A 26247-nucleotide genomic window follows, 5' to 3' on the forward strand; every position below is an offset into this window, starting at 1 on the left:
GAAAACAAACTATATAGTTTCCCAATAGGCACATTCATTAAAATACTTGTAGTTTGGTTTCTCTCTAAAGCAAACATAGATTTTTGTCTCTGGATCTGTTAGCTTGTTGAAAGTATTTCTTTGGTGCCGTATTAGATACACTCATACCTAACTCAGCTGGTGAGCGTTATGTAATTTTGCATCATGTGATTTCACTGTATTTACTGCTTCTTATAGGATTAAATATTTATCTCACTTTCAACTATACAATGTCACCAACATGGCTACAATAAGAAGTGCTGTGTATATACTCAGGATCTCCTGTGAAATTATCATTAGAATTGTGTATCCTTAAAAGTGTTTTTGGATATTGGAGTTTATGAGTAATTTTTTTGCTACAGATTTTCCTCCAGATTTTGTCTTTAAATAATAACACTTTAATATTATAGAATCCAGCTCAATGAAGTAGCATGTAGTCTGTGATTCATCAGAACAATATTTCAGATTTGGAAGTTCCTTGGAGAAGTGTACAGTCCCATCAGTACTGAGCATGGACAGGCCCTATAATTGATAGGAAGGCCACATCAGAGCATGAAAAAGTCTTGAGATACTTCTATCCTTCAGACTGTAAGCCCTCTAATCAAACCCATGTACAGCTGAGAGGAGTAAGCTCACACAAATTTTGCACTGATGAGTAAAACAGTTTTGTGTTGTACTACAGTAGCTTAGACTGGCATGGACCACATAATTCAAAACACTTGCAAACATGTGTTAACATTTGTAGGCTTCCAAATTTTTGCCATAGAGACATACACAATGTAATATTTCTTCATGCATCTATGGTTTTAAATATAAATGGGCATTTTTTTTTGTGGGCCAGAGAGACACAGCAGCTGGTAAAGTGTTTGCTTTGCTCAAGGACCTGAACTGAATCTTATAACTCATATAAAACAGTTCCACACATAGTGTTGCACACGCATAGCATCAGTGCTAAAAGATGGAGATGGGGGGATGGTCCTAGAGGCCTACTGCAAGCTAGTCTAGCATTACATAGCAAGTCTCAAAAATTAAAGTTGGGTTCTACCTGGGGAAGGAAACTCTAAATGGCACCTGGCCTCCACATGTATGTGTACATGTTTGCTTGTAAACTTGAGCATACATGAACATCTACATACATGCAAATACACACAAGCCTGTGCATTTCTTCACATAATTTAGAAGTTGTGTTTGTGTGTTCAAGTGTGTGTGTGTGTGTGTATGTGTGTGTAATATTCTATTACCCTCCCTTATGGTTGGGGTTGATTTTATAAACATTCTCTATTTTATGTATTAACTTCTTGGATTTTCGTAGCCATTACTCATCTACTATAGAGTTTACATATCCATTCATAGAACAAATATTCTTGATTTTATACATTACCTAACCTATAAACTTTCATTTTGTGCTTTAGTTGCTTAAGACTAGTTTAAAATATATTTCCACACCTGTGTTATACATATCTCCCACTATCGGCATCAACTACCTTTTTAAACCTAAAAAGCTTTATAAAACTGAAAACTGTCTGTGAATATAATATGATATAGGAAAATTAATATTTATAATTGCATATATTGAATAATATTGTTTCAATTGCTTCTATCATACAGCATATATATACATATATATATCCAATTGTTACATTTTCTATTCTATAAGTATGGTTCATCTAGATGAAGATAAAAAATGTTATACTATTCTTTCTACTCTGGTCTTTTCAAATGTCTTATTGTTACTAGATTACTGGTGCTTTTATTCCCCTTCAATTTTGTGCTTGTATTCTGCCATATGAAATTTGGATCAATTTTTTGTTTTTTAGAATATAAGATTCATGCAATATGGTTGATTATGACTGCGTTAAATATACATACAAACATACATACATATGTGTGTATATATACATACGTATATATATAATTGAACTAAGTATCTCATAAATGGACATAGACATTTCACAATTAGCACATCTGTCAATTTACCTGAGTGTTCACTATATAGATATGTTAAGTTCAAATTTCTTTATGAATTATTTATGAATCATTGTTAAATGAGTTTCTGAATGATTTATAATTTTGTGATTATGTTTTAGTCAACAATCTAATTTTAGATTTAGACAAACAGTCCACAAAATAGCAAGGCCCATGGTCAAATTCACATTATTTAAAGATTTTATGCTTTCATGTACAGAGAAACATAAAGTCAATACTAAAACAATATTAGAACTGATACCTTAACTTGGGAAATTTGTAAAAAAAAAAAAACCCCACAAACTATAAAATCTATAAGCATTTATATATCCAAATGAACTAATTGAGAAAAAAATCATGGAAGCACAAATAAAACACCTGTCAAGATAATGCCCAGAAATGAGTTGAACCGTGGACGAGAAGCATCTCTATGGTGAAGATTGTAGAATACTGTTGAAAGAAATTAAAGTACAAACACAAAAAACAAAAATATCTTTTATAATGATAGAAAGAATTAACACTGAACAAAAACCTGATCAGTATATTCAATGTAACCTTAACCAAAACACCGGTGATGTCATTTCAGAACTATTAAAAACAAGATTGAAATTCCTAAGGTAGTAGAAAAGATGCCAATAAGTTGAATTAATCTGTAACACAACAGAGCTGGATGTCTCAGTACATCTGATATTGAGACATACTATTCAACCACAGTAGAAAAGAAGCATGACACGGAAGACACAGAGCACAGTGAGCCAAAGGTAGAACTCGCAGGTCACCCTACAAATATCCAGTCATCTATAGCCAGCAGGTCACCCTACAAATATCCAGTCATCGATATCCAGCAGGTCACCCCACAAATATCCAGTCATCTATACCCAGCAGGTCACCCTACAAATATCCAGTCATCTATAGCCAGAAGGTCACCCCACAAATATCCAGTCATCTATACCCAGCAGGTCACCCTACAAATATCTAGTCATCTGTAGCCAGAAGGTCACCCCACAAATATCCAGTCATCTATACCCAGCAGGTTACCCTACAAATATCCAGTCATCTATAGCCAGCCAGTTTTGGTAAATAGTCAAAGGGTATATACTGAGGAAGGCACAGGTTCTTCCATATATGGTATCCACATACAAAAAAATATTAAGTTGATCCTCCCCTTCATTCTGTAGCAAAAGTGAACTCAAAGTTGATTAAAATGTGAATGTAAGGTCAAAAAGTATAAATCTACTAAGGACATTTTCCTAATAATGCAAAGGCTACCCCATATCACATATGAGCAGTGACAATATTTTTTGTCTGTGACTCCAAAGGTACAGAAAACGGAAACAATGTAGATAAATGTGATCATGTAAAAAACCAAGAGGCTCCTGTGCAAGAAAGAAAACAGCCACTGCAGTGAGTAGACAACCTGTAGACTGGGAGGAAATGCTTGCCATGTACTTTTCCTTCCAGGGATCACTATACAAAACAGGTAAGGTTCTAAAGAAACTTAAGGAAAAAATGTAATTCAATTTAAAAGTGGACATACATTCTGAATATGCATTAAAAGAAGAAATATAAATATCTGAAAAATGGTAGATGGAATGTGAAAAATAATTAACCATCATTGAAGTGAAAATAGGTCACTCTCAGTGGTTTGTTAACAAAAATATTTTACTATACCCGAAGGGCTTGAAACAAATCCGTCCAACCAGATCCAAATTTCTTATCTTTAAAGCTTCTGTCTATGGTGAAAGATCCCATTTTTTTCTGAAATCTTATCTTGTTTGCTCCTATAAGTCACAAGGAAAATAATCTTATGATATGTCAAGGTCAGTGAGAAAATACAAATCATGCATTTGTACACATGATCATCTCAGTTCGTTTCGTGACAAGGCAAATGAATTATTTTAAACAAACTAAAACCCATGTATATTTTAGAATCGAAATTTTTCTACAGTAGTTTTTTGCAAAATACAATTATTTGATAATGAAAATTTCTCATATCTGCACTGCCCAATTCTGCAGTCAATTACTGTGTATGTCTCTTAAATGCTGGAAGTGGGTACCTTAACGTGCGCTGGTTCCCTATGGCTGTATTAATGCAGAATTCAACAGTTACATTCAACAAATAGCATGTGATGACACAGCCCTAAAATGACCCCCTCAAAGAGCCACTTTCACATATCACAAAGCATTTTGTGGTAAGCAAAAGGCACTACCGAGTGAGAACTTTTGGTTGTAGTGCATAGTAACACTGTAGAATTATGAACAATAGTAATAAACATAACATCATCACTCTCAGACACATATCAATACACTTTTTCTTCCTTACATTTACTGCCCTCTCCCAGCCCTTTTATCTTTTCTTCTCACAAAACTCCTGTTCTCACTTCATGTCCTAAATGTGTATGCTATGTCAATCTTTTTCCTGTAAGTTTTGTGAGTTTTCTTTAATCAGAGTGAAGCATCACTGGGTAAAAAAATTTCCTTATCCATATCCATCATTTTTTGATGCCTCTTTCTAGGCTTGTTTTCTATCATGAGTGCTGTTTTAGTCCAGTGATAACAATGAAGGTTTTACTTGCTCGCGAAATATGTCTAGTTGGAACTTTCTTAACGATAGCTATTCTATATGGTGGGAGGTGGGATATCAAAACAGTTTCAATAAGCATGCCTCTGATTTCTAAAGTTGTTAAACACTTATTTTTAGACACTTTAGGATAGTATATAAAGTTGTCATGTATACCTTTATTTTCATACAATGTCATCACAGTCTGCTCTTAATTGTTAACTTTCCCTATTTCTCTTCCATATGTTCTTGTCCCCCTCCAGTGACTCCTATCTCCTCTAAGTCCCAATGTCTGATTATTTGTATTTCACCACTGTGTAGCCAACTTCCTATAGTCTCCCTTTAGACCCTCACATGATCACCATTCTAGTTCGGTCACACTCAAAACCTCTCTCTCCACCCCACATGTGCACCAACAAACACACACACATGCGTATACAGACATAAATTTTTTTAAAAAAAATTCACATTCCACATGTGGATAAAAAACATTTGGTATTTGATCTTTTGAGTCTCACTGGTTTGACTTAACATAATTTCTAGTTCTATCAGTTTCCTTAAAGTGTTTATGGGTTCATTTTTGTTTATGGCTGAATAAAAATCTACCTCTCAGAGGTCAAGACATCTCTGTAGGTGTCAGGCAGGGAAACAAACCACGAAAAAGCAATAATGCAAACTCAGTTCATATTGGCTTCATTAACCTGGATCAAACATCAGGGAGTCTGATTCCAAGCAATTTCTTGTCAGCACATTTAAACACAATATAATTTTGGAAAAATGTTCCTTGGTGTAATACAATTGCTGGTGCACAAGGAGGCAATAATTGCATCCCAATTCAACTCAGATTATATGTCATCTTTTCCAAGAAGATGGGTTCTGGAGAGAGGCTATTTGCTTAATGGCCTAATGAAAAGCTAGCCTGATCATACCGACAGCATATAGGTCATTTGGGTTATCAGCCACTTCTGGTCCTGGTTGTGAGAGGTTGGAGAAGCTCTTGGATATATGGATAATATAAGTCATTTAGACAATAAGATATCTTAGGTCCAGGTTATGGGAGCTTGGAGGAGGCCCTGGATGTACAGGTAATATAAGGGTCATTTAGATTACTAGTCCTGGTTCTAGGAGCTTGATATACCTGGACCCAGCAGATAATACAGACCAACAGCCTATTATTCACCTACAATTCCCAGATTTCTGGATGGAAGAACAAGTAATATGTCAATTTCTTTGACAGAACAATCTTTCATGCTTAACATTCCTGCTTTCTATGGAGACCTGTGGGTACAAAAACCTTCATGCTCCCAAAACATAGGTACCACTTATTTTTAATCCTATAAAACTATTTGTGAACAACTAGACTGGTTCTATTTTCTAGTTATTGTAAATAGTGAGGCAGTAAGCAGAAATACAGAGTTATTTCTGTGAAGGAATCCTCAGGCGTATACACAAAAGAGTGGCATAATGAGGTCATATGATAATTTTATTTTAAGTTTTAAAAGCAGATTTTAATTACATGTAAATGTGTATATGTGTGCACATGTGCACGCGCACGCGTGTACACACACACACACACACACACACACACACACACACACACACACACATGCACCTGAGTGCACACATATGAGAAATTGCCTGTGGAGCCCAGAGGTACAGGCGGTTGTGACCGAACTCCCTTACTTTCATGATTTTTTGAAAACCCTTCACAGTTCATATATAGCTTTACCAGTTTCTATTGCCACCAGCAGTGAAAAAAAAAAAACAAAACAAAAAAAAACAACGTTTTCTTTCCCCACATCCTCATTAGCATTTGTTCTCTTGATTATAGCTATTCTAACCAAATGGAGATAAAATTTCAATGCAAGGAAAGGATGTTGAACATTTCTCAAGGATTTATTGTCCTTTCCTGTTTCTTAAGAACTGACTGATTTTTTTAAACATATGTTCTGAAAGTGATAAGCTTTCCTTTTCAGAACTGTTTCATATATATCCCAAATGTTTGGGTATATTGTATTTTAATCTTCCATTTCCAGTATTACTTGTTTAATAACTGAATATTCAAGCTCCTCCCTGGCTGCTTTTGCTCGTCACCCACTTGATCTTGCCCTCACTAGCAAGCCCATTCTTTTATTGTCATCCCAACCTACTTCTTTGGGATTATAACGTATACTGAAGACCAGTTGAGACACCCATTTCTGTGGGCTGAGAGAGTACAGGGTTCTTGGATCTTTCATTCATAGGCAGCCATTTTTTTTAATTACCTGGACCACAGCCTGTAAGTCACTCTAATAAATCCCTTTTTCTATATACAGAAAAGGAGCCATCCTATAAGTTTTCTTATTCTAGAAAATCCTGACTCCCATGCTAGAACTGTCTATTTGATTATGCTTCATTTTTAATAGACACCTATGCACTTTAAATAATAAAGAAATAATGAGCAATGCAAACATGTACTAATAAAAATGTAGTGCATAAATATATTATTGGAATGTGATATTGCTTTATTTGTTAAAAGAAAAGAAAAGAAACCCAACAACACCGTGACAGTACACTTCTTTATTATAGAACAGTATCTGCAGGACGAGTGTATTCATACAGAGATGTTGATTTCCTATGCTCTGAGAAAGAGAAATGAGGGTGTGACCTGCTATAACAAGTTATTTCCTTATACTCACCAGGTAGAATAGATGGAAAACATAGCAGTGGCAAAATTGCCAACCATGCAAGTGCAGTGGCACTAAGAAAGCCAGCCCACCAATTCATCTGCCACCATAGAGAGGAATGAGTCACCCTTGAATAGAGAAAAGTAGGACATTTCAACTAGGGACATGTAAAAAAAACAAAAACAAAAACAAACCATACTTATTTGGGAGAATGGGAGTATTTTCTGTTCATTTGCATTCACTTTGTAATTTGTCACTACTAATTTTGAGGTTTTGCTGAAAAGAGTCATTTGATAGTATTCAACATTAGGGTTTGGTTTTGCTCCCATCAGAACCCAATATTTCCATTGTTCTTTTCAGTGGTACTATTCAGGCAGCAGAAGTTGCTGTTTGTTCCTATTTAAAATTCTCTCCACTTTATTTTGTGCCTCTGGAAAGCCAAGTCTTGCATCTTTATCTTGCTCCTTTAAATCTTGCAGGTGAAAAAGGGATAGCATCTTCAGCCAATGGTGCTTGTCTAACTGGATGTCTACATGTAGAAAAATGCAATTAGGCCCATATTTGTCACCATGCACAAAACTCAAGTCCAAGTGGATTAAAGACCTCAACATAAAACCAGAGACACTAAATAGGTTGGAAGAAAAAGTGGGCAAGAGCCTGGAACACATTGGCACAGGGGAAAACTTTCTGAACAGAACACCAACAGCCCAGGCCTTAAGGTCAACAGTTAATAAATGGGACCTCATGCAGCTGAGAAGTTTCTGTAAGGCAGCAGACACTGTCAGCAGAACAAAGCGACAGCCTACAGACTGGGAAAAGATCTTCACCAAGCCTACATCTGACAAACATCTAATATCCAAAATATATAAAGAACTCAAGAAATTAAACACCACATTCAACATTATAAAATTCCACATAAAAGATACTCAGAGGTTTGGTGGTCAAGTGAAAGCAAGACTGAAAATTGTCATTTAGGCTGTTTCTAGGTTCTGGCTATTGTGAATAGGAGGGGAGGGGAGAGAAATAGAGTGAAAGTGGGAGGAAGGGAGGAACAGGAGGATACAAGTGATGGGATAACAATTGAGATGTAATCTGAATAAATTAATACAATAAAAAATTTAAAAATCCATCAAACCAAATAATCCAATTGAGAAATGAGGCTCAGAACTAAACAGAGGATTCTCAAGAGAGGAATATCGAATGGCTGAGAAACACTTAAAGAAATGCTCAATGTCTTTAGTCATCAGAGAAATGCAAATCAAAATGACTCTGAGATTCCATCTTAGACACAACAGAATGTCTAAGATCAAAAATTCAAGTGATACCACATACTGGCAAGGATGTGGGGAGAGAGGAACACTTCTTCATTGCTGGTGGGAATGCAAACTAGTACAACCACTTTGGAAATCTATCTGGTGCTATCTCAGAAAATTGGGAATAGGGTTTCCTCAAGACCAAGCTATTCTACACCTTGGAATATACACAGAAAATGCTCTACCACACAACAAGGAAACATGCTCAACCATGGTCATAGCATCCTTATTCATAATAGCCAGAATCTGGAAACAGCCTAAATGTCCCTCGGTTGAAGAATGGATAAAGAAACTGTGGTACATTTACACTATGAAATACTACTCAGCTATTTAAAAACAAGGAAATCCTGAAATTTGTGGGCAAATGGATGGAACTAGAAATGATTATACTGAGCGAGTTAACCCAGACCCAGAAAGACTCACATGGTATATATTCACTTATATTTGGGCACTAGCCCAAAAGACTTGTCCCATGAAAGTCTTCACTTACCAGGAGATTGGGATAGATGTGAGGACATCCTACTGGGACTCTAGGTAAGAGAAATATAGGACAATGGGGAAATAGGAGGATCCAGAGGGTCCTAGAAACCTGCAAGAACATTGTGATGGGTGGATTTGGGTCCAGGGGGGTCTACTCAAACTACTGCACTAACCAAGGACAGTACAAGTAATAAACATCAAACCCCTACTCTGATCTAGCCAATGAACAGGACATTATCCACAGTTATGTGGAAAATAGGGACTGACTCTGACATGAACTCTGGTGCCCCATATTTGACCACTTCCCCTTGATGGGGAGGCCTGGTGGCACTCAAAGAAAGAAGAAGCAGGCTATCAAGCTGAGACTTGATAGCCTATGGCCATATAGTGGGGGAGGAGGTCCCCCTCGGGCATAGCCCTAGGGGAGGGGAATAGGGTGAAAGCGGGAGGGAGAGAGGAACGGGAGGATATAAGTGATGGGATAACAATTAAGATGCAATCTGAATTATTAATTAAAAAATAAATCTTGCGCCTGAACCCCTACAGCAAGAAGCCTTGTTGAGTTGCATAAGTTACCTTGTTGTATACTGTACCTGACCCTTGAGACAACATGCCATCTGAAATCCCTTCCTTCCGGTCCCTTGTGTGAAATGTACTTTATACTTCTCTGGTCTTTCTGGTTTTCCTCTTTGTATTTTTCCCCTATGCTTTCCTTTGAAGGCTTTCTTTACTTCTTACAGACATGAGCAGCTGGCAAGGATGGGAGGGTGTGTGGAAGATCCTGTACTGGGGCTTGCTAAATTTCTCTATAATTAAGGAACGCCATGACTTTCCTTTGGAAAGGTTTCAAGGTCACTTTATGCTTCACAGCCTCATCTTCATCCGCCAAAACCTTGACCGTACATGGATCCCCACTGCCCTCAGCTCCCCGTTGTTTGTAATATCCAGAAGTTTTGTGTTTCTTAGTACTTTGAGTTCACTTGTATGTTTTTAATGACATATCACATATGACACACCTAGAAGAGCGGAAGCCTCAACTATATGCAAAATCTTAATCTATTAAATGTCAGCAAAGACTTTGACAGGATGATCATACTTACCAGATACATTTTTGAAATCAAAGTGTTTTTCGAATGCTAGGAATAAGTGATTTGAAAACTAAAAACTGTTTTGATTCCACTTAAAAAAAATCAGCAAACCGAAAGCCCCATGCATGAGTTTCCTAATACACATTCAATAATGCACATAATAAAACTTATTTTAAACAAAATCATAAAGACTAGGAAAAATATGACAGCACATTGTTTTCACTCATGGAAAGGTAATAACGATGTTCAGTAGATACATGAATTTAGTTGAAATCTAAGTACTCTGGTCATTAGCAGAATCCTGAATTTACCAATAAAAGTAATTATCTTTATTTTAAATAATCCTTATCCTTATTTGAAAAGTTTCATAATATATATACATATATATATATATAATTGCCTGTGTGTGTGTGTGTGTGTGTGTGTGTGTGTGTGTGTGTGTGTAATACACCATATGCACAGTTCGCAAAAGTTTGTTGGAAATCCCAGAACTGGAATTACATGTGACTGTGAGACATCATGTGGATGCTAGAAGACCAATAAAAGTCCTCTGAAAGAACATGTGCTTGTTATTGCTGACCTATCTCTTTATCCCCAAAGAGCAATTTTATAAAACTACACCCTGATAATTGATAAGTCTGATAATCTGTGTGTTCTTGTAAAGAATGAATAAAATGTACAATAAAATATTAACAAGCATAGTTTTAATACAGAAATAAGAAAAATATGCATGGGACAGACTAGAGTTTGAAAGAAGAAAAAGTGTAAATATGAGAATATTTAATTTATTATGAAATTCTTTGTTACTAGTACTTGCTAGAAAGTGTATGGAATTAAATCAAAGACAAAAAAGTCTCATAATATTAATAGTTGAAAAAATGCCATAGTAAAAAATCAACCACTCATTATAATAAAGCCCCCCAAAAAGTAGTATTCAAGGGTCATGGAGACTTGAGTGTAGTAAAGGGCATAAGCCACGGCTACAGCCAGCACTGTGCTATCCAAGCTCTATCGGAAAGCATTTCCTCTGCAGTGAGAATGTAAAAATGAGTATCTACTTTCTGCACCCTTACTCAAGAGAGCTCTTAAAGTCTTAACCCAAGAAGCTGGGTGAAGAAAAGAAATAGGAGAAATTATACATAGGAAGGGGGAAAACAAATCTATTTAAAGATGACTATGATTTTATACTTAAAAAACCCTAAAGACTCAGTCCATGTTCCACTTTCAGTAGTTTGCAGAGTACCTTCCCACAACAAAGACACTAGTACTTTGAGGACAAGGCTCCATGTAAACACCAGCTTGACTCTTCCATGTTCAGTGAGTCATATGGATTTTGTCCTTGGTAATGTGGATCTGATGTCTGTGGAGAGCATCCCTTTGCCTTAGTAATAGCCTGTGTTGTTTGGGGATTACAATAGCACACCCTTGGCCAACAACTCTACCCCAGCCCCACTACTGGAAACTTCCCTTGTTAAAAAGGAATGACCACTTGAGACTCCATACTCCCCATTTTTTGGAGACCTTATTAGGATCACTTTTATATATTTGAGGAAGTGTCCAGGGCACCAGGCTTCCATATCATTCCTCAAATGCCCTTGAATTCCAGCTGTCTCTCCCTGTATTCTCCTCTATCCTATCTCCCCATTCCTTCTCCTCCCAATCCTCCTGCTCCTGTCCACACCTGCCCCCAGTCTGCTCTAAAATCTGTTCTGTTTTCCTCTTACTGCGTTTTCAAAGGCAGGAGCTCCCAGCTTCCTCCTAGCAACAAGGCCTTCAGTGGCTGCAGAAAAACAAAAACCGATACATACAAACCCCAGAGAAGGAAAACAAAACAAACAAACAAAAACCAAACAAAAACAAAAACAAAAAAACCAAGCAAGCAAACAAAAAGCAAGCTTGTTTCTAGCATTTGAGAAGGGGCTCTTGCTGGCCTGACTCTTGAGGGCCAGAAGTGCAAACAATTATAGGCCTAATAACTTTACAGAGTTGGGAAGAAATTAGGATCTAGTGAGGGAAGCAGGAAAAAAAAAAAAAGCCTCTCTCTGGAAGCAGGAGCCAGAGACAGACTGAAAAAGCTTCAAGCCTCTGAACTGGTAAGGTCTACAAGGAAAGCTAGGTCTAAAAAAGTAAAGTCCTTAGGGAGAGGTTTTGAGGTGAAAGACTATTTTCTATGTTAACAAATATGGAAGACACAATAACACAGTGCTGATGGATTTCATTAGAGTTTGTTTCTCTCAGCATACAAATAGTTTTCCAAAGTAACAATTTCAGTTTTGTTTATGCTTTTTGGGAGATATCAGAAAAAGAGAGAGTTGGAGGAAGGAGAGACTGGGAAAAAAAAAGATGCTAAATTAAAGGCCATAGAACAGAGATTGGAGGAGTCTTCGAATCAAAATTGCAGATATTAGAGACTTGAATTATATGTACCATGCCATAGGTTCATTTTTCAGAATTCCAATGGGCTTTTGCCTTAACTTCTGGATAGCATGATTCTAAGGTTACATATTTGTCAGAGATGGTTACTCTCTTAAAGATGGCTTTGTAAATTTGGGCTGGTGGTGCTGCGGCATATACATCCACTGGAATACAACGCGGCATAAAACCTGTCACAGACATAAGTTATCCTATAGGCCATACAATTATAAAGAGATCTAACAATATGTTTTAAACAATGGTCATACAACATAAGGGAAATATAATATCTCCCCAAAATAGACCAAATAATGATTTACAGATTTTAAATTTTTGAATGAGACAAGAAGTATACCTGCTAAGATATAATGGATTTTAGAAAGAACTAATGAATTAGATCAGCATACAAAAGGTCCTAATTCCAAAATGGAAGGCAGGGAACGTGCTGTGTTGGAGAGGAAAAAATATGCTCTTGTCTCAAGAAACAAAAAGCTATGTGTTCACCCTAACTTTTGGAAATAAGATTTGGCAGAGAGAGATACCTAAAAATCTTGATGGCGCATGATTGCAGACAGAAGGAAGAAAATCAAAAAGACAAAACAGGATAGGTAATATAGTTTGCTGATCTTTCCACATAGGAACAAGTCTGAGACTGACTGAGATCAGGAAAACGTCTCCAGCCAGGACTTGAACTGTACATGGCCCATAAATCTTTGGCTACAGAATCCTCAGGCCTTATCATGCCATTGTTTTAAATGACATAGATATAAATTTATTTTTACAAAGAATCATCTTAAACTGACCTGTGCTCAGTGCACAGCCTATACATATTTTAATACAAAAATGTACCATACCTTTGAAAGTTTATATGTTTTGCAGAGTAAGAGGACCCAGACACTAAAAAAGACAAGACAAATAGCCGAGGTGATACAACCTTATCTCACCTTTTTATTTTGGGTATTGTGTAGGGGCTGTTTCTTTTTTGTTTTTGTTTTTTCAATGAATGAATGAGAAAGGTCATAATGCTTTAAAAATTTTTACATACCATGAATATAACTACTACCATTGCATTGTATTGGATGGAAATTGGATGTTTTTTATTTTTAAAAAACTCATAAACTTTAGTGAACATTTAAGTAAAAGTTTTAGTTATATTTCAAACAATAAAATCATGAATGCATACCGTAAATGTATTTAATTTGTCACAATGTACACATCATCCACAGTCGCATATATTTTTCTATGTAATATTTATGAGCTATGGTATTAACAAGTATCAACAAGTTTTCTATACAATGTAAACTAAGTAAAAGAGTAAATAGTATGACTTACTCTGCTGCTGGAATGTGATTATGTGAAGGTCTAGTATTTCTTGCTCCGACTATGTAAGCCAGAGCATATCCCAGTACTTGTACAGCATACCCGATACCTTCAAACAGAGCACCAAAGACCTTAAAAATCTAATTTGGTCATAAGAAAAACAGCTGAACTATCTGCAATATTTGAAATTATTTTTCATGCTATTTTCTATTACCTGAGAGAAGGACAATGGGTAGGAAAAGGGAGTAAGGAAAGGACATGAAAGAGGGGGAGAGAGAAAAATTATAATTTCCAAAATTTATTCTAACAAATGCCAAATTAGCAAGTAGTGCAGGAAGCTGGTGGGAAATTCATGCAAGAGCTGATGATGATCTCATGGTTAGTACTGGTCCTGAACCACAATCACTGCTTCTTTGGCAACAGTCAGTCTACCCTGTTAGGACTCTATACTGCTTCAGTGAGACCTGTTCTTATCATAAAGGCCATCTGCTTTACTCAGTGTCTACTGATTGTGACTGTTAATCTTACCTGAGACAAGGCAGAAAACCATCTAGACTACTGTGTAACAGTACAGCTGAGTGGCTTGTCCTCTTATCTAATCAAGTATTAGATACTCAGATAATTTAATTATGAACTTAATTTTATCTTATTTAAACTATATGTTTAATGCAGTATAACTATATCTATGTTCAATATGTACACAAATAAAGTATATTTTCTTTAATTCATCATTAGAGTAATATAATACATTTTCATAATTACTTTTGCATTATTTACCTAAGCTTCCAGAATATCAGGAGGTGGCAATATAATAAGTCTCTCTATATATTATACATATATGTATCTTAAGTTCTGTTTAGTAGAACTATAATGGGTATTTTCTACCAATCTTGACAAACACTAGTAAGACAAGTATTTTATTCTTTTTTTGGTAAAGGTATATATATATGTAGGAGTATTCTTTATTTTAGTCTATTGGAAAGATTTTCTTACTCCCAGTGGAAAATTGTATTATTTCAGTGTAAGCTATTACTTATTTTCTTTTGTTATTGTTGTTGCTTAGGACAGAGTCTTGTCATGTATGCCTGACTGATGAAGCCCTGTTATTTGCTATGCAGTCTGGACACAGATTCCAAACTCATGATGCTTATTCCTCAGTCTCCTTGTGGCTGGGATGGCAAACTCCATACTATTTACCCATGAGATAACTTAAGAGCAAGTACAAAAATTGTTTTATATTTTTGAAAATAATTTCTAGTTATCTCTGTGATAGTGCATCATCTTCAATCTGGCCTACCAGGACCAGACACTATACTAAAATGATAGACTATTTTTGGGATATGTCTATGCTTACTTAATGTACGACACATTTTACACAAGACAAAAAATGACACTGTGTTCAACTGTCTCTCTATGTCCCTCCCTTTCCCCACTTTCTCTCTGAGAGAGAAAGAAAGAGTAACAAAGAGAAAATTTTGTTACTTAAAACTTACATGTATTTTCTATTCTTCTACATCTTTGACATCTACCTCTCTATCAGTGATATTAGATGATTTGTCTAGTATTCCAAATCTCAGAATTAGGTAGACTAACATGATTTTGAAGTTGAAAGACAAGCCATGGGTACGTAGTGTCATCTCAGAACAACATTACCTCTGTGTTGCTTAAAACCTATAGAAATTCAATAAACATTCAATATGGGCCATACATATTTAGAAAAAGCAAACTTGCCTATATAGATGCCAGCCAAGGATGTAGAAACATGGTCATAAATGAAGGTCAAGCCAAGGATATAAATCGGCATTCCTGCAAATCCCTGGAGAAACTGGCCGAGTATGAAGAGATAGATAATCTCTGATCTGTGTGGTGTTATGTTTTCCCCACAAAATGGCACTGTCCTAAGTTCCTCTTCTATGCACAACTCTTTCAAAAGATAAGAGTTATGTTTTAGTGAATGGAATTCAAAATAAAATGTACAGTTAATTTGTAGTTGCTACCATCATGCTTTTTTTTCTTTTATTTAATACTCTCACATTGAGTGCGGTCATACAATTAATGTTATTCTAAAAAGAAAGAGCATACTAAAAATGTTCAGGAATACTGGAGGAGGCAAACATATTATGAATGAAACAGTGTGATTATTTATATGCACAGGATTACATGCACACAGATATACTTATTTAAATACACATACATTCACATATATGTAAGACATATATTCATTTTCCTATACTTTGCATCCTGTTCTTTTAATATTTGTCTTCAGAATAAAAGTGTATGGAAATCCTTGGAAGGCCCACAATCTGAGTTCATTTCATGGTCTTTTTTTTTTATTTATTAACAATTTTTAAATTATATGTGCTCTACTACTTTAATTAAATAATTGTCTATTTTAGACCCTTGAAATCCTATAACTGTCATGGTTTGTATATGAAATACCTTCCTAAAGTTTCCAGCACTGATAAGATTTTAAATATTTATTTTTATTTTTAAAAGTGTGTGTGTGTGTGTGTGTGTGTGTGTGTGTGTGTGTGTGTGTGTAAGCCAATGCCTGCAGAAGCCAGAAGAGGGTCTCAGATCCCTTAGAGCTGTAGTTATGGATGGTTCCTCACTGCCTGATGTGCATGCTGGAAAACTCAGGTCCTCTGCAAAGGTAGTTCATAATCTTAACTATTGACCAGAATTTATAATATTTATAATATTTATCATGCTCCTGAGGATTCTACCATTTCTGACCAAAATACTGTTAAGTGAACAAAGGAAGAAAATGCTTTTCATAAGCCATCTTATTAATGAAGCAAATGTCAGTTCTGTTAATATCAAAGATATACGTAACACATTTGTATGCATTAAATAGGTAACTATATTATTATAAATAGTTGTGCTTTATGATAACTACTGTTAAATTTAATATTTTATAAACACCATAAATATACCACACATTATAAACTTTCAAAACACTAATACACATGTGCACATGGATACATCTCCCTTATTCATTAAGTCTTGTTACTATCCAGCTTAGCAGGTACATTAACATGTGCACATGATAAGAAAGGATCTGGATGAAGTATTATAAATATAATCTAAAGATATTTCAAGCAGATCTTCTATACTAGGGATATTGAAAGATTTTAGAATGACCAACATGCCAAAATCACTATCTTTACAGACTCAAATGGTAGTCAAAGAGTAGTGTACAACTTTTGAAATGGTAGAAGTATCTAGAAAATTTACCTTTTTAGTATGTATAGGCTTATTCCTGTATTTGAACTTATGTGGGTCTATGTTACTAAGGAAATTAAGAGAATAATTAAGGTATCTTGTAGAAATAAAGTGAACTACTAGACTTCTCAAGAGACTTGTAACATACGTAAAATTGTATAAGAGAAATAATTTTATAAATTATCCCACAATATTCTTTCCTCGAGTATCTATTACAAGTAAATCAGACGTTAATTAGTGTAGTTACATAAACAAGGAAGAACACACAGACAACATGAACTATTTTAAACTTTTTAAGCCAATTACTTAAATAAATACTGAGTTAGTATATGATAGTGTATTTGAAAAAAAATCTCACCTTCACTTTCTTCCACTGGTCTTACAATTTCATATTTCAAGTATGGTACAGCAAGTGAAACTGATCCAAGTCCTACTACAAAGGCAGCAGCTGCCACCCATCTTGCCCTGTTCCCTCTATGTCCAAAGTGTGCTACAAGTATTGCTACCAATAAAGATGCTAAATCGTAAGAGGTAGTCAACAGAATTTTCTCTGTGTTTGACAGATAAAAATCCTTCTCAAAATTTATAATACTCAGATCAGTAAGACCTAATACAATACCTAAAACATCAAAAGAAAGACAAAAGAGGGAAATATAAGCATTATACGCAAAGAAAAATTTAATTTACACTGATTTATAATATTATGAAGAAGAAAAACCCATGAACAGAAATGATTTCATGAACCTCTATGAATATCTTTACTTAAATTTTAGAAGCTTTCTGTGACTACCTATATTAATTTCTTAAAGATCAATTATGGTTGTATCATCTCATCACTTTTTAAACATACTATGTATGAAGAGTTGATAAATAACACAATGGACATTTATGCACTTTTTAAAATTGAAACTATAAATACAATTGGAATCCAGCTTGTATTTTTTAATATAACCTTGTTCCATATCTAGGATTGATGTTTAACATTTCTAGGTATTTTTAATCTTTTCAAAATATATACATACCATATAATTTTTCACATTCTTGAGCATTAAATACATGATAACATATTGTGTATACACCCATCCATAGCTAGTTTTATTCCATAGCTAGGATTTTGTGCTTGAGGCTTAACATTTCTGAGCATTTCAACCTTTTTAAAAAAATTTATACTTTCAATGTAAATTGTTTCATGTTCTTGAGCATTAAATACATGATAGTATAAAGTGTATACAACCATCATCAAGAATTAAGGAAAAAAAAAGAGGCTGTACTAAACAAAACAAAAATAATTTGATACAAGAGATAGCTACAAAAAGATATACATTTCTTGGAGTGAAAACAGAAAATAATCACAAATGAAAACTCAAGGGACGTCTGCAGAATGGCTGGATCACATGTCATTGCTGCGGTCACCATAGCTGCTATTATCCAAGTACCTCAAATACTCCTTGGTTTGCAGGGATCCAGGACTCCATGACCTTCCTAAATTTCCTAAAGCTCCGAGAACCAACTTTTACCAGGGCCAGACCCAGGATAACAGTGCTGCTGGAACAGTCATGATTGCTGCGGATAGGATATCTATTCCTTACTTTACCTCCAAGAACTTCAGTGTTGCTCCTGATTTCAAAACCACCACCCAAACCAGAAAACCATAGCAGATTCTTGGTTACACTTCCATTATCTACTGCCCCAGCCTCTCACTGACAATAGCTAAGTGTGAGAACCAGCAGAAAGACTGTGGGCAAATATAGTTTCCAAGCTAATCTGAGCACTTTCAAGTGAAAGTGCCTTCACAGGTGCATTGATAAAATTCTGTGACTACATGCAAAAAAGTGATATTTTATATTAATAAAAATTACTGATAATAATATATAACTAAAATAATAGAGGATCAAGAGGAAGACAAGGGAGAAAGGAGACAATCTGTGGATTAAAAACGTCCTTGTGTTTTTCTGTGATGTAGACCACTTAAAACCTTACCACCCCCTCAATTCACAGATAAGGAAACAAAATCTAGATAGAAATATGCTTTGACCCAGTGTTTCAAAATTGTGAGCAGAAACCTGGTCATAATAGCAATGCTCTTTTCGACTTTATCTTCATCTTGAAGATTTAACCCAGAACTTAAATTGGTCATCAAATAACATGAGTTAACATCACCTTCTCATCATCTTTCTATTGGAGAGTGGAACCTAATACTCAAAACGTGGAGTTCACCCTGCCAAGCGGGTGGACAAAGACCTGAGGCAACAACACAGAACTGTGTTCACTTTTTTTTTTTTTTTTTTTTATCCCACTCAAGCCAGAGGTTACTCACTCATGTCCTCCACTCACCAGAGCAACCGTGCTCCTCCAACTTACCTTGAGCTAGGACCACAGTACAATACAAAGCTAGGAAGGAGTTAATGTTGTTGAACCGCTGGCAAGAAGAGAAAACCAGAGGTCCTAAGCCAAATGACCCCTCCAGGAGAACCTTCCGTTTTGCACCTGGTAAAATCTTTGCACCTAAAGAGGTAGGCGTTTTTGCTCTTTGGAGATTTGTAAACTTCATCAGGGCAGCTGGAAGTGCTGTCAGATATGGCTTTACTTTCCAGGATTCCCCAGGCTCCTGTTGGACATTGCCAGGCTCCGTTTCCGCCGGACCCTCCTTAGTGGGATCTTGCATTTGTACCCGGTTCTGGGCCATGGCTTATCAAAAGCAGCTCGGTAGAGACTTGCGGTGGTTTTTGAGGTACACGCGTATCCCTGGGCTTAGGTGAGTAACGCTGCCGCTAAGAGAGCTGCCACTCTAACCTCTGCAGGGAACGTTACTGTTACTTGCCATGTAGGAGGTCAACGTCCCTACAGAAGGGTTGGGTGACGTTGCAGAAGTTCAGAGGCTGTATTCCTTCTTCTCGAAGAAACAAGGAGGAGGGGCGGGGGAGGAGGGAAAACAGGAAGAGGGAAAGGACGTACATATGATTAAACTATGTTAAACAAAGTGCTCAGATAACTAATAAAATATTTTTAAATGAAACAAGGGGGAAATGTGTAAGCATAGGCCAGAGAACGAACCTCCAGAATCTCCACACTTGCTTCAGTGTGGTGTCTCTACAACTGGATAATCATACTTGATATAAATTTGTTAAAAAGTACTAGATAAATAAATAAATAAATAAATGGGGAGGGAGAAAGAGGGAGGGAAAGAGGGAGAGGAAGGGAGGAAGGAAGGAAGAGAGGAAGGAAAGGAGAGAAAAGGAAAGAAAGAAGATAAAAACATAAAAGAGAAAATGGGGAAACACAAGAGGATATCCAGTGTAATGGGGATTTCATAGCCTGTTTTCTGGTGTGTGTGTGTGTGTGTGTGTGTGTGTGTGTGTGTGTGTGTGTGCGTGTGTGCCTTTGCCTACGGTATTGTCTTGGAACATAGAGTCCCAAAAAATTGGTGCTTGAGAATTCAACTTTAAGAGATCAATATAGACTTGTGATCACAATTGATATGGAAACTTTTATTTGACTTGTTACTACATTTTGCAAGTTGCAAGGTTTGTCAAAATTTGTAGCACTTCCTTTGTGACTTAGGTGCCAGAAAGGACTCTATTTGCTCTTAAAAGATGGTCTGCTGCCACCTATGGACATATAGTTTAATATTTTGGCTAAATTTAAAGAAAGTAGGTTTAGAAATTTCAAACAGATGTTATCTGCTGTTACTTTAATATTCATGTTTTCTTTTTAGAAAAAAATTTATTTTCAGTAACATCTAGTGTTCTATTTTTCATACTTGAACTCAGGTTATTATGCACAGTGTACAATATATTTTGTGCCTACTGGGTTAACTTTTAAAATAGCATGCATTTATATTCTTTAAATTAGACAATTAACTTTAAGCAAAATTTTAATTTTTAAATTTTATTTAAAACTCTTGTCTAGGGATGCCTGCTTCACAAACTCTTTAAAGTCTGGGTTAATTATCAGCAGGTTGGTAATCAGAGACTCTATACCAAATCAAAGTCAGGTTTTACATGGCAGTTTTTTCTCAATGCTAATTTGGGTGAAAAAGGTTTGTTAAATGTCTGTGTACAAAGGAGCTTTTTTTTTTTTTTTTTTTTTTTTTTTTAGTTTTTGATTATAACAGAATATCTTTTTTATTAATTTCATATTTTTCAAATATATATTTATATTTTATACATATATACAATAAACTACCTACAGCATGAAGAACCATGAGACAATCAGGAATTATATAAATGTTACATTCTTAGTGTTTTGGCTATTTGTATTTGGCAGCCTTGAAGAAAACATCTTTCCTATCTTGGTGCATCTGAAATTCTGAATGTAAATCAATATCTATCATATCTCATCACTGTCAACTTAAAACAGCTAATTAGTCCTAAAAAAAATTGTATGGAGGAAACCACTAGGTAAACCATCTAACTCCATTTGGTCATAGATTTGTACACTATGTCACTAGTCTTCCAATAGATTTGCTGTAGATGACACTTCTGACTAAGGCTACCATGCACTAAAAACTGTTTTCTAGAAAATTTTGTTTCCTCAACAACAACAGAAATAACAAAAAGCCTAGACACACATGGAAACTAAACAACTCTCTACTCAATGACAACTGGGCTAGGCAAGAAATAAAGAAAGAAATTAAGGACTTCCTGAAATTCAATGAAAATGAAGGTACAACATATCCAGATTTATGGGACGCAATGAAAATAGTGCTAAGACTACTTAGTTCATAGCACTAAGTGCCTTCATAAAGAGATTGAAAACATCGCATATAAGCAACTTAACAGCACCCCCAGAAGTCCTAGAAAAAAAGCATACATTCCCAAGAGGAATAGAGGGCTGGAAATAATCAAACGCAGGGCTGAGATCAATAAATTAGAAACAAAAAGAACAATTTAAAGAATCAACAAAACCAAGACACGTTTCTTTGAGAAAAGCAACAAGATAGACAAACCCTTAGTCAAACTAACCAAAAATCAGAGAGACACTTTCCAAATCAACAAAATCAGAAGTGAAAAGGGAGACATAACAACAGACACCAAGGAAATCCAAATCATTAGGTTTTACTTCAAAATCATATATGCCACAAAAAATTTGAAAACCTAAATGAAGTGGATAGTTTTCTTGACAGGTTCCACTTACCAAAGTTCAGTCAAAACCAGGTAAACACATTAAATAGTCCTCTATCTCCTGTGGAAATTGAAGTAGTCATCAAAAGCCTACCAACTGGAAATGTTTCCCAGTGTTGTCCAGGGGAGACTGCTTTTCTTTATTTCTCTCTGCCCTTCTGGGAAAAAAATAGTCTTTTTCTATTATCCCTTCTTCTCCATGAGAAAAAATTTTTTAATCTGATAATGAACTGCAGAATTAGTTATTTCTGGTAAATGGAACTAAATCATAATACTCTTTAATGATAATGTTTCTTCTTTTAAGTAGAACTTAGAGCATCTGGTAACCTACAAGGACCAGCAGCGGTATCAGAAATGCATAATTACCTCTGAATTTTTATGTACCTCTGTTCTCTCCTAGCTGATATGGCCCCCACTATAGATATGGCCCCAATTGAAGACTATTCCTACAAACCACAAGGAAGGTGATTTTGTGGGTTAAAGTCTATCTCAAGTGGGTTCACAAGTACGGGAATATTAAATATGACTTCAGACTGCTTCTTTCATTTCATGTCTTCAAAATAATAGTTGGTTTCTGTTGTCAGTGAAGATGGAGAAAGGACACATGACATTCAGATTACTGCCTTTATTGTGACCTATCCCCTGGTAATTTGAGGAAGTAAGATGCCTATTTAATTTATAAGCACTTCAATAAATATTCATCAGTGGATTTGGTATCTGTTACTTCATTTCTGTATATTCCATCTTCTATGTGTTTGGAATTTCTTCTTCATTCATTTATTTATTGAATCACTTTATAGCCTGATCCCAGATCCCTCCCTTCTCTTTGTTCAGTCCTACCCTCATGCCTCCTTCCTCCATTCCCCCTGTCCTTCTTCTTGGAGAAAAGGAGGCTCCCAAGAGGTAATAACTAACCTTTAAGTAGAAGGAGAACCAAATGCATCCTCTCTCACTGAGGCCTGTCAAGGCAGCCCAACTAGGAGAAAGGGATCCAAGAGTAGGCAACAGAATCAGAGACAGTCACCACTCCAATTGTTAGGGGACCCATATATTGACTTGGCTGCACATCTGCTACAAGTGTGTAGGGTATCGAGGTCCAGCCCATGCACACTGTTTGGTTGGTGGTTCAGTCTCTGTAAGACCTCATGGGCCCAGGTTAGTTGACTTTGTAGGTCTTCTACAGTGTCCTTGATTCCTCCAGCACTCTTAATCCTTCCTCCCACTCTTCCACAAAACTCCCAGGGGTTTGGCTGTGGATCTCTGCATCAGTTTCCATCAGCTGCTGGATGAAGCCTCTCAGAAGACATTATGCTAGGCTCCTGTTGTGCGTGTCTTATGGGTCTGGTTTACCTCACTTAGGATATTTTCTAGTTCCATAAAATCAGTTACACTAAATATAAGAGAAGAGAAAGTGAGGAAGAGCCTTGAATTCATTAGTACAGGAGACAACTTTCTGAACAGAATGCCAACAGCTCAAACTCTCTTTTCTTTTCTAATTATCAGCAATATTATTTTCTTTTTCTTTGCAAAATATATACAGAAGCAATTTCCTACAGTGTTAGTTTAATTTGTCTGTTTATTTACTTACTTATTTATGTATTCACTTTATATTCTGATCATAGGCCCCTCAGCCTCTAGGTCCAACCCTCCCTCCCTCTTCTCCCTGGCTCCTCCTCCCATCCTCCTCAGAAAAAGGGAGCTCCCCCCCACTAATCCACCCCAGCACATCAAGTCATATCAAGACTAAGCACATACTTTTGCACTGAGGCCAAGCAAGGTGACCCCTGATCTCTTTACTAGGAGACCCACATGAAGACTAAGCTGTCCATCAGGTACATATGTGTAGGGAACCTATGCCCAGTGTGCATACATGGTCCTTGGTTGGTACTTGGCCCCTGGGCCAAGGTGAGTTGACTCTGCTGATCTTCTTTTGGAGTTCTTGTTCCCTCCAGATCCTTCTGTCCCTTCTCCCAACTCTTCTACAAGGCTCTTTCTGCTCTGCCTAATGTTCAGCTGTGAGTCTCAGCATCTGTTTTGATCAGCTACTGAGGGAGCCCCATAGAGGACAGCTATGCTAGGCTCCCATCTGCAAGCATATCAGAGTATCCTTGATATTGTCAGGGCTTGGCTCTCTCCCATTGGGTGGGTCTCAGGTTGGGCCGTGCATTGGCTAGACATTGAACCTGTGCTCTATCTTTACCCCTGAATATCTTGTAGGAAGAGTAAATCCTCACCAGCATGTGCTGTCACTTGGGTGTTTAATTTTAGGGATTCTGAGGGGTATAAGACGGAATCTCAGAGTCATTTGATTTGCATTTCCATGATGGCTAAAGACATTGAGCATTTCTTTAAGTGCTTCTCAGCCATTTGAGATTCATCTGTTCAAAATTCTGTTTAGCTCTGTGCCCCATTTTTAATTTGGTTATTTGGTTTGCTGGTGTTTAATTTATTGAGTTCTTTATTTATTTTTGTATATTATTCCTTTGTTGGATATAAGGTTGGAGAAGATATTTTCTCAATGTGTAGGGTGCCATTTTGTTCTGTTGACAGTGTACTTTTCCTTACAGAAGCTTTTCAGTTTCATGAGGTCCTATGTATTAATTGTTGATCTTAGATCCTGAGCTGTTGGTGTTCTGTTTAGAAAGTTGTGTCTTGTGCCAATGAGTTCAAGGCTCTTCCCCACTTTCTCTTCTAATAGATTTAGTGATCCTAGTTTTATGTTAAGGACTTTGATAAATATGGATCTATTTGCATTCTTTTATACATCAACATCCAATTAGAGCAGCACGACATGTTGAAGGTGCTTCCTTTTGCAGTTGTATAGTTTTGGCTTCCTTGCCAAAAGTCAAGTGTCCACCGGTGTGTGGACTTTTTTTTCCTGAGCCTTTGATTCAATTCCATTGATCAACCAGTCTGTTTCTATGACAGTACCATGCAGTTTTTATTACTATTTCTCTGTAGTATAGCTTGCAGTCAGGGATGAAGATACCTCCAGATGTTCTTTTATTGTAAAGGATTGTTTTAGCTATTTTGGGTTGTTGTTGTTGTTTATATGTCTTTCAGAATCATTCTTTCAAGGTCTGTAAAGAATTGTGTTGGTATTTTGATGGGAATATTTCATTCTTCCAGTTTAATTTCTCAGTCTTTCCATTATCTTATTAAACCAATTTCTGCTGTCAGCCCATTTGTTAATGTGTCTCTAATTTCTATCTTCATGCTAGCTCCTGAGGTTGGTCTGATGTATTTTGATGCTAATTTCTGATTGCTGTCTTTTAATGTACCCTAAATATTTCTGTGTGACCTTGCCTAACAACTTATTCCTGTTAGAACAATAAAAAGCTGATATACCTGGGCAGAGAAAGGGCATAGGCATGGCTAAGGATTGCAGGTTTTGGGGATAGGGAGGTTCTTTGGAAAGGAAGCTGTAAGAGACTGGAAGAGGATCTTGTGAAGGAGATGAGAGAGGAAGAGGAGAAAGAAGGAGATCACCAATGTGGGTCAGGTAGAGTAAGAAGCACAAGTCTGGCATGGATGGAGGCTTTGGCCCAAATGAAGAACCTTAGCAAGTATGTGGGATTATGGGTGAGAGGCAGCTCAATAGAACTTATTAGAAGCAGATGGCATGGGATTGGGGCAGAGAGCTATGGAAGACAGGTTAGGGGATTATTATCTGCCCTGCCCCAAGTGAACCAAGGCTGTTTTAAAATATAAGAGGTGTCTGCATTTTTTATTGATTTACAGCAGGTTAGAAAGCACTGCTTTAGTAATTATATCCTAATAATAAACATTCATTAGGCCATATTTTTTAATTAACCACAATAGTACAACACACATGCATACACACACACACACACACACACACACACATATATATACACACACACACACACAGCTTGGTGCTGTCACCATTCTAAAGTACCTAGTGGGAGGTCTTCAGATCAGTGGGTCTCTGCCTTGGTGAGAAGAGCAGGATCCCATTCTCTTAACTTAGATACTTCCAGGTTTGGGAGTAACAATTTTCCATCATCATTGGCTACATTTCCATAAGCCTACTGCAATGAGGACAACCCTAGAGGA

The 26247-nt window shown here is 36.3% G+C and overlaps 1 protein-coding gene across 1 annotated transcript in view; it reads right to left on the reverse strand.

Moving 5' to 3' along the window:
- The window catches only part of Slco6a1 (solute carrier organic anion transporter family member 6A1), a 103327-nt gene extending 83594 nt beyond the window's left edge, over positions 1-19733 (reverse strand). The window contains exons 1-6 of the mRNA XM_051153680.1: positions 19409-19733; positions 17406-17666; positions 15554-15745; positions 13835-13931; positions 7222-7337; positions 3655-3764 (exon numbers count right to left, since the gene is read on the reverse strand). Of these exons, the coding sequence (XP_051009637.1) occupies positions 3655-3764; positions 7222-7337; positions 13835-13931; positions 15554-15745; positions 17406-17666; positions 19409-19733 (1101 nt within the window). The remainder of the gene's footprint in view (positions 1-3654; positions 3765-7221; positions 7338-13834; positions 13932-15553; positions 15746-17405; positions 17667-19408) is intronic.
- Between the last annotated feature and the right edge of the window lie 6514 nt (positions 19734-26247).

The sequence above is a fragment of the Acomys russatus genome, chromosome 12, assembly GCF_903995435.1.
Source record: "Acomys russatus chromosome 12, mAcoRus1.1, whole genome shotgun sequence".
NCBI lineage: Eukaryota > Metazoa > Chordata > Mammalia > Rodentia > Muridae > Acomys > Acomys russatus.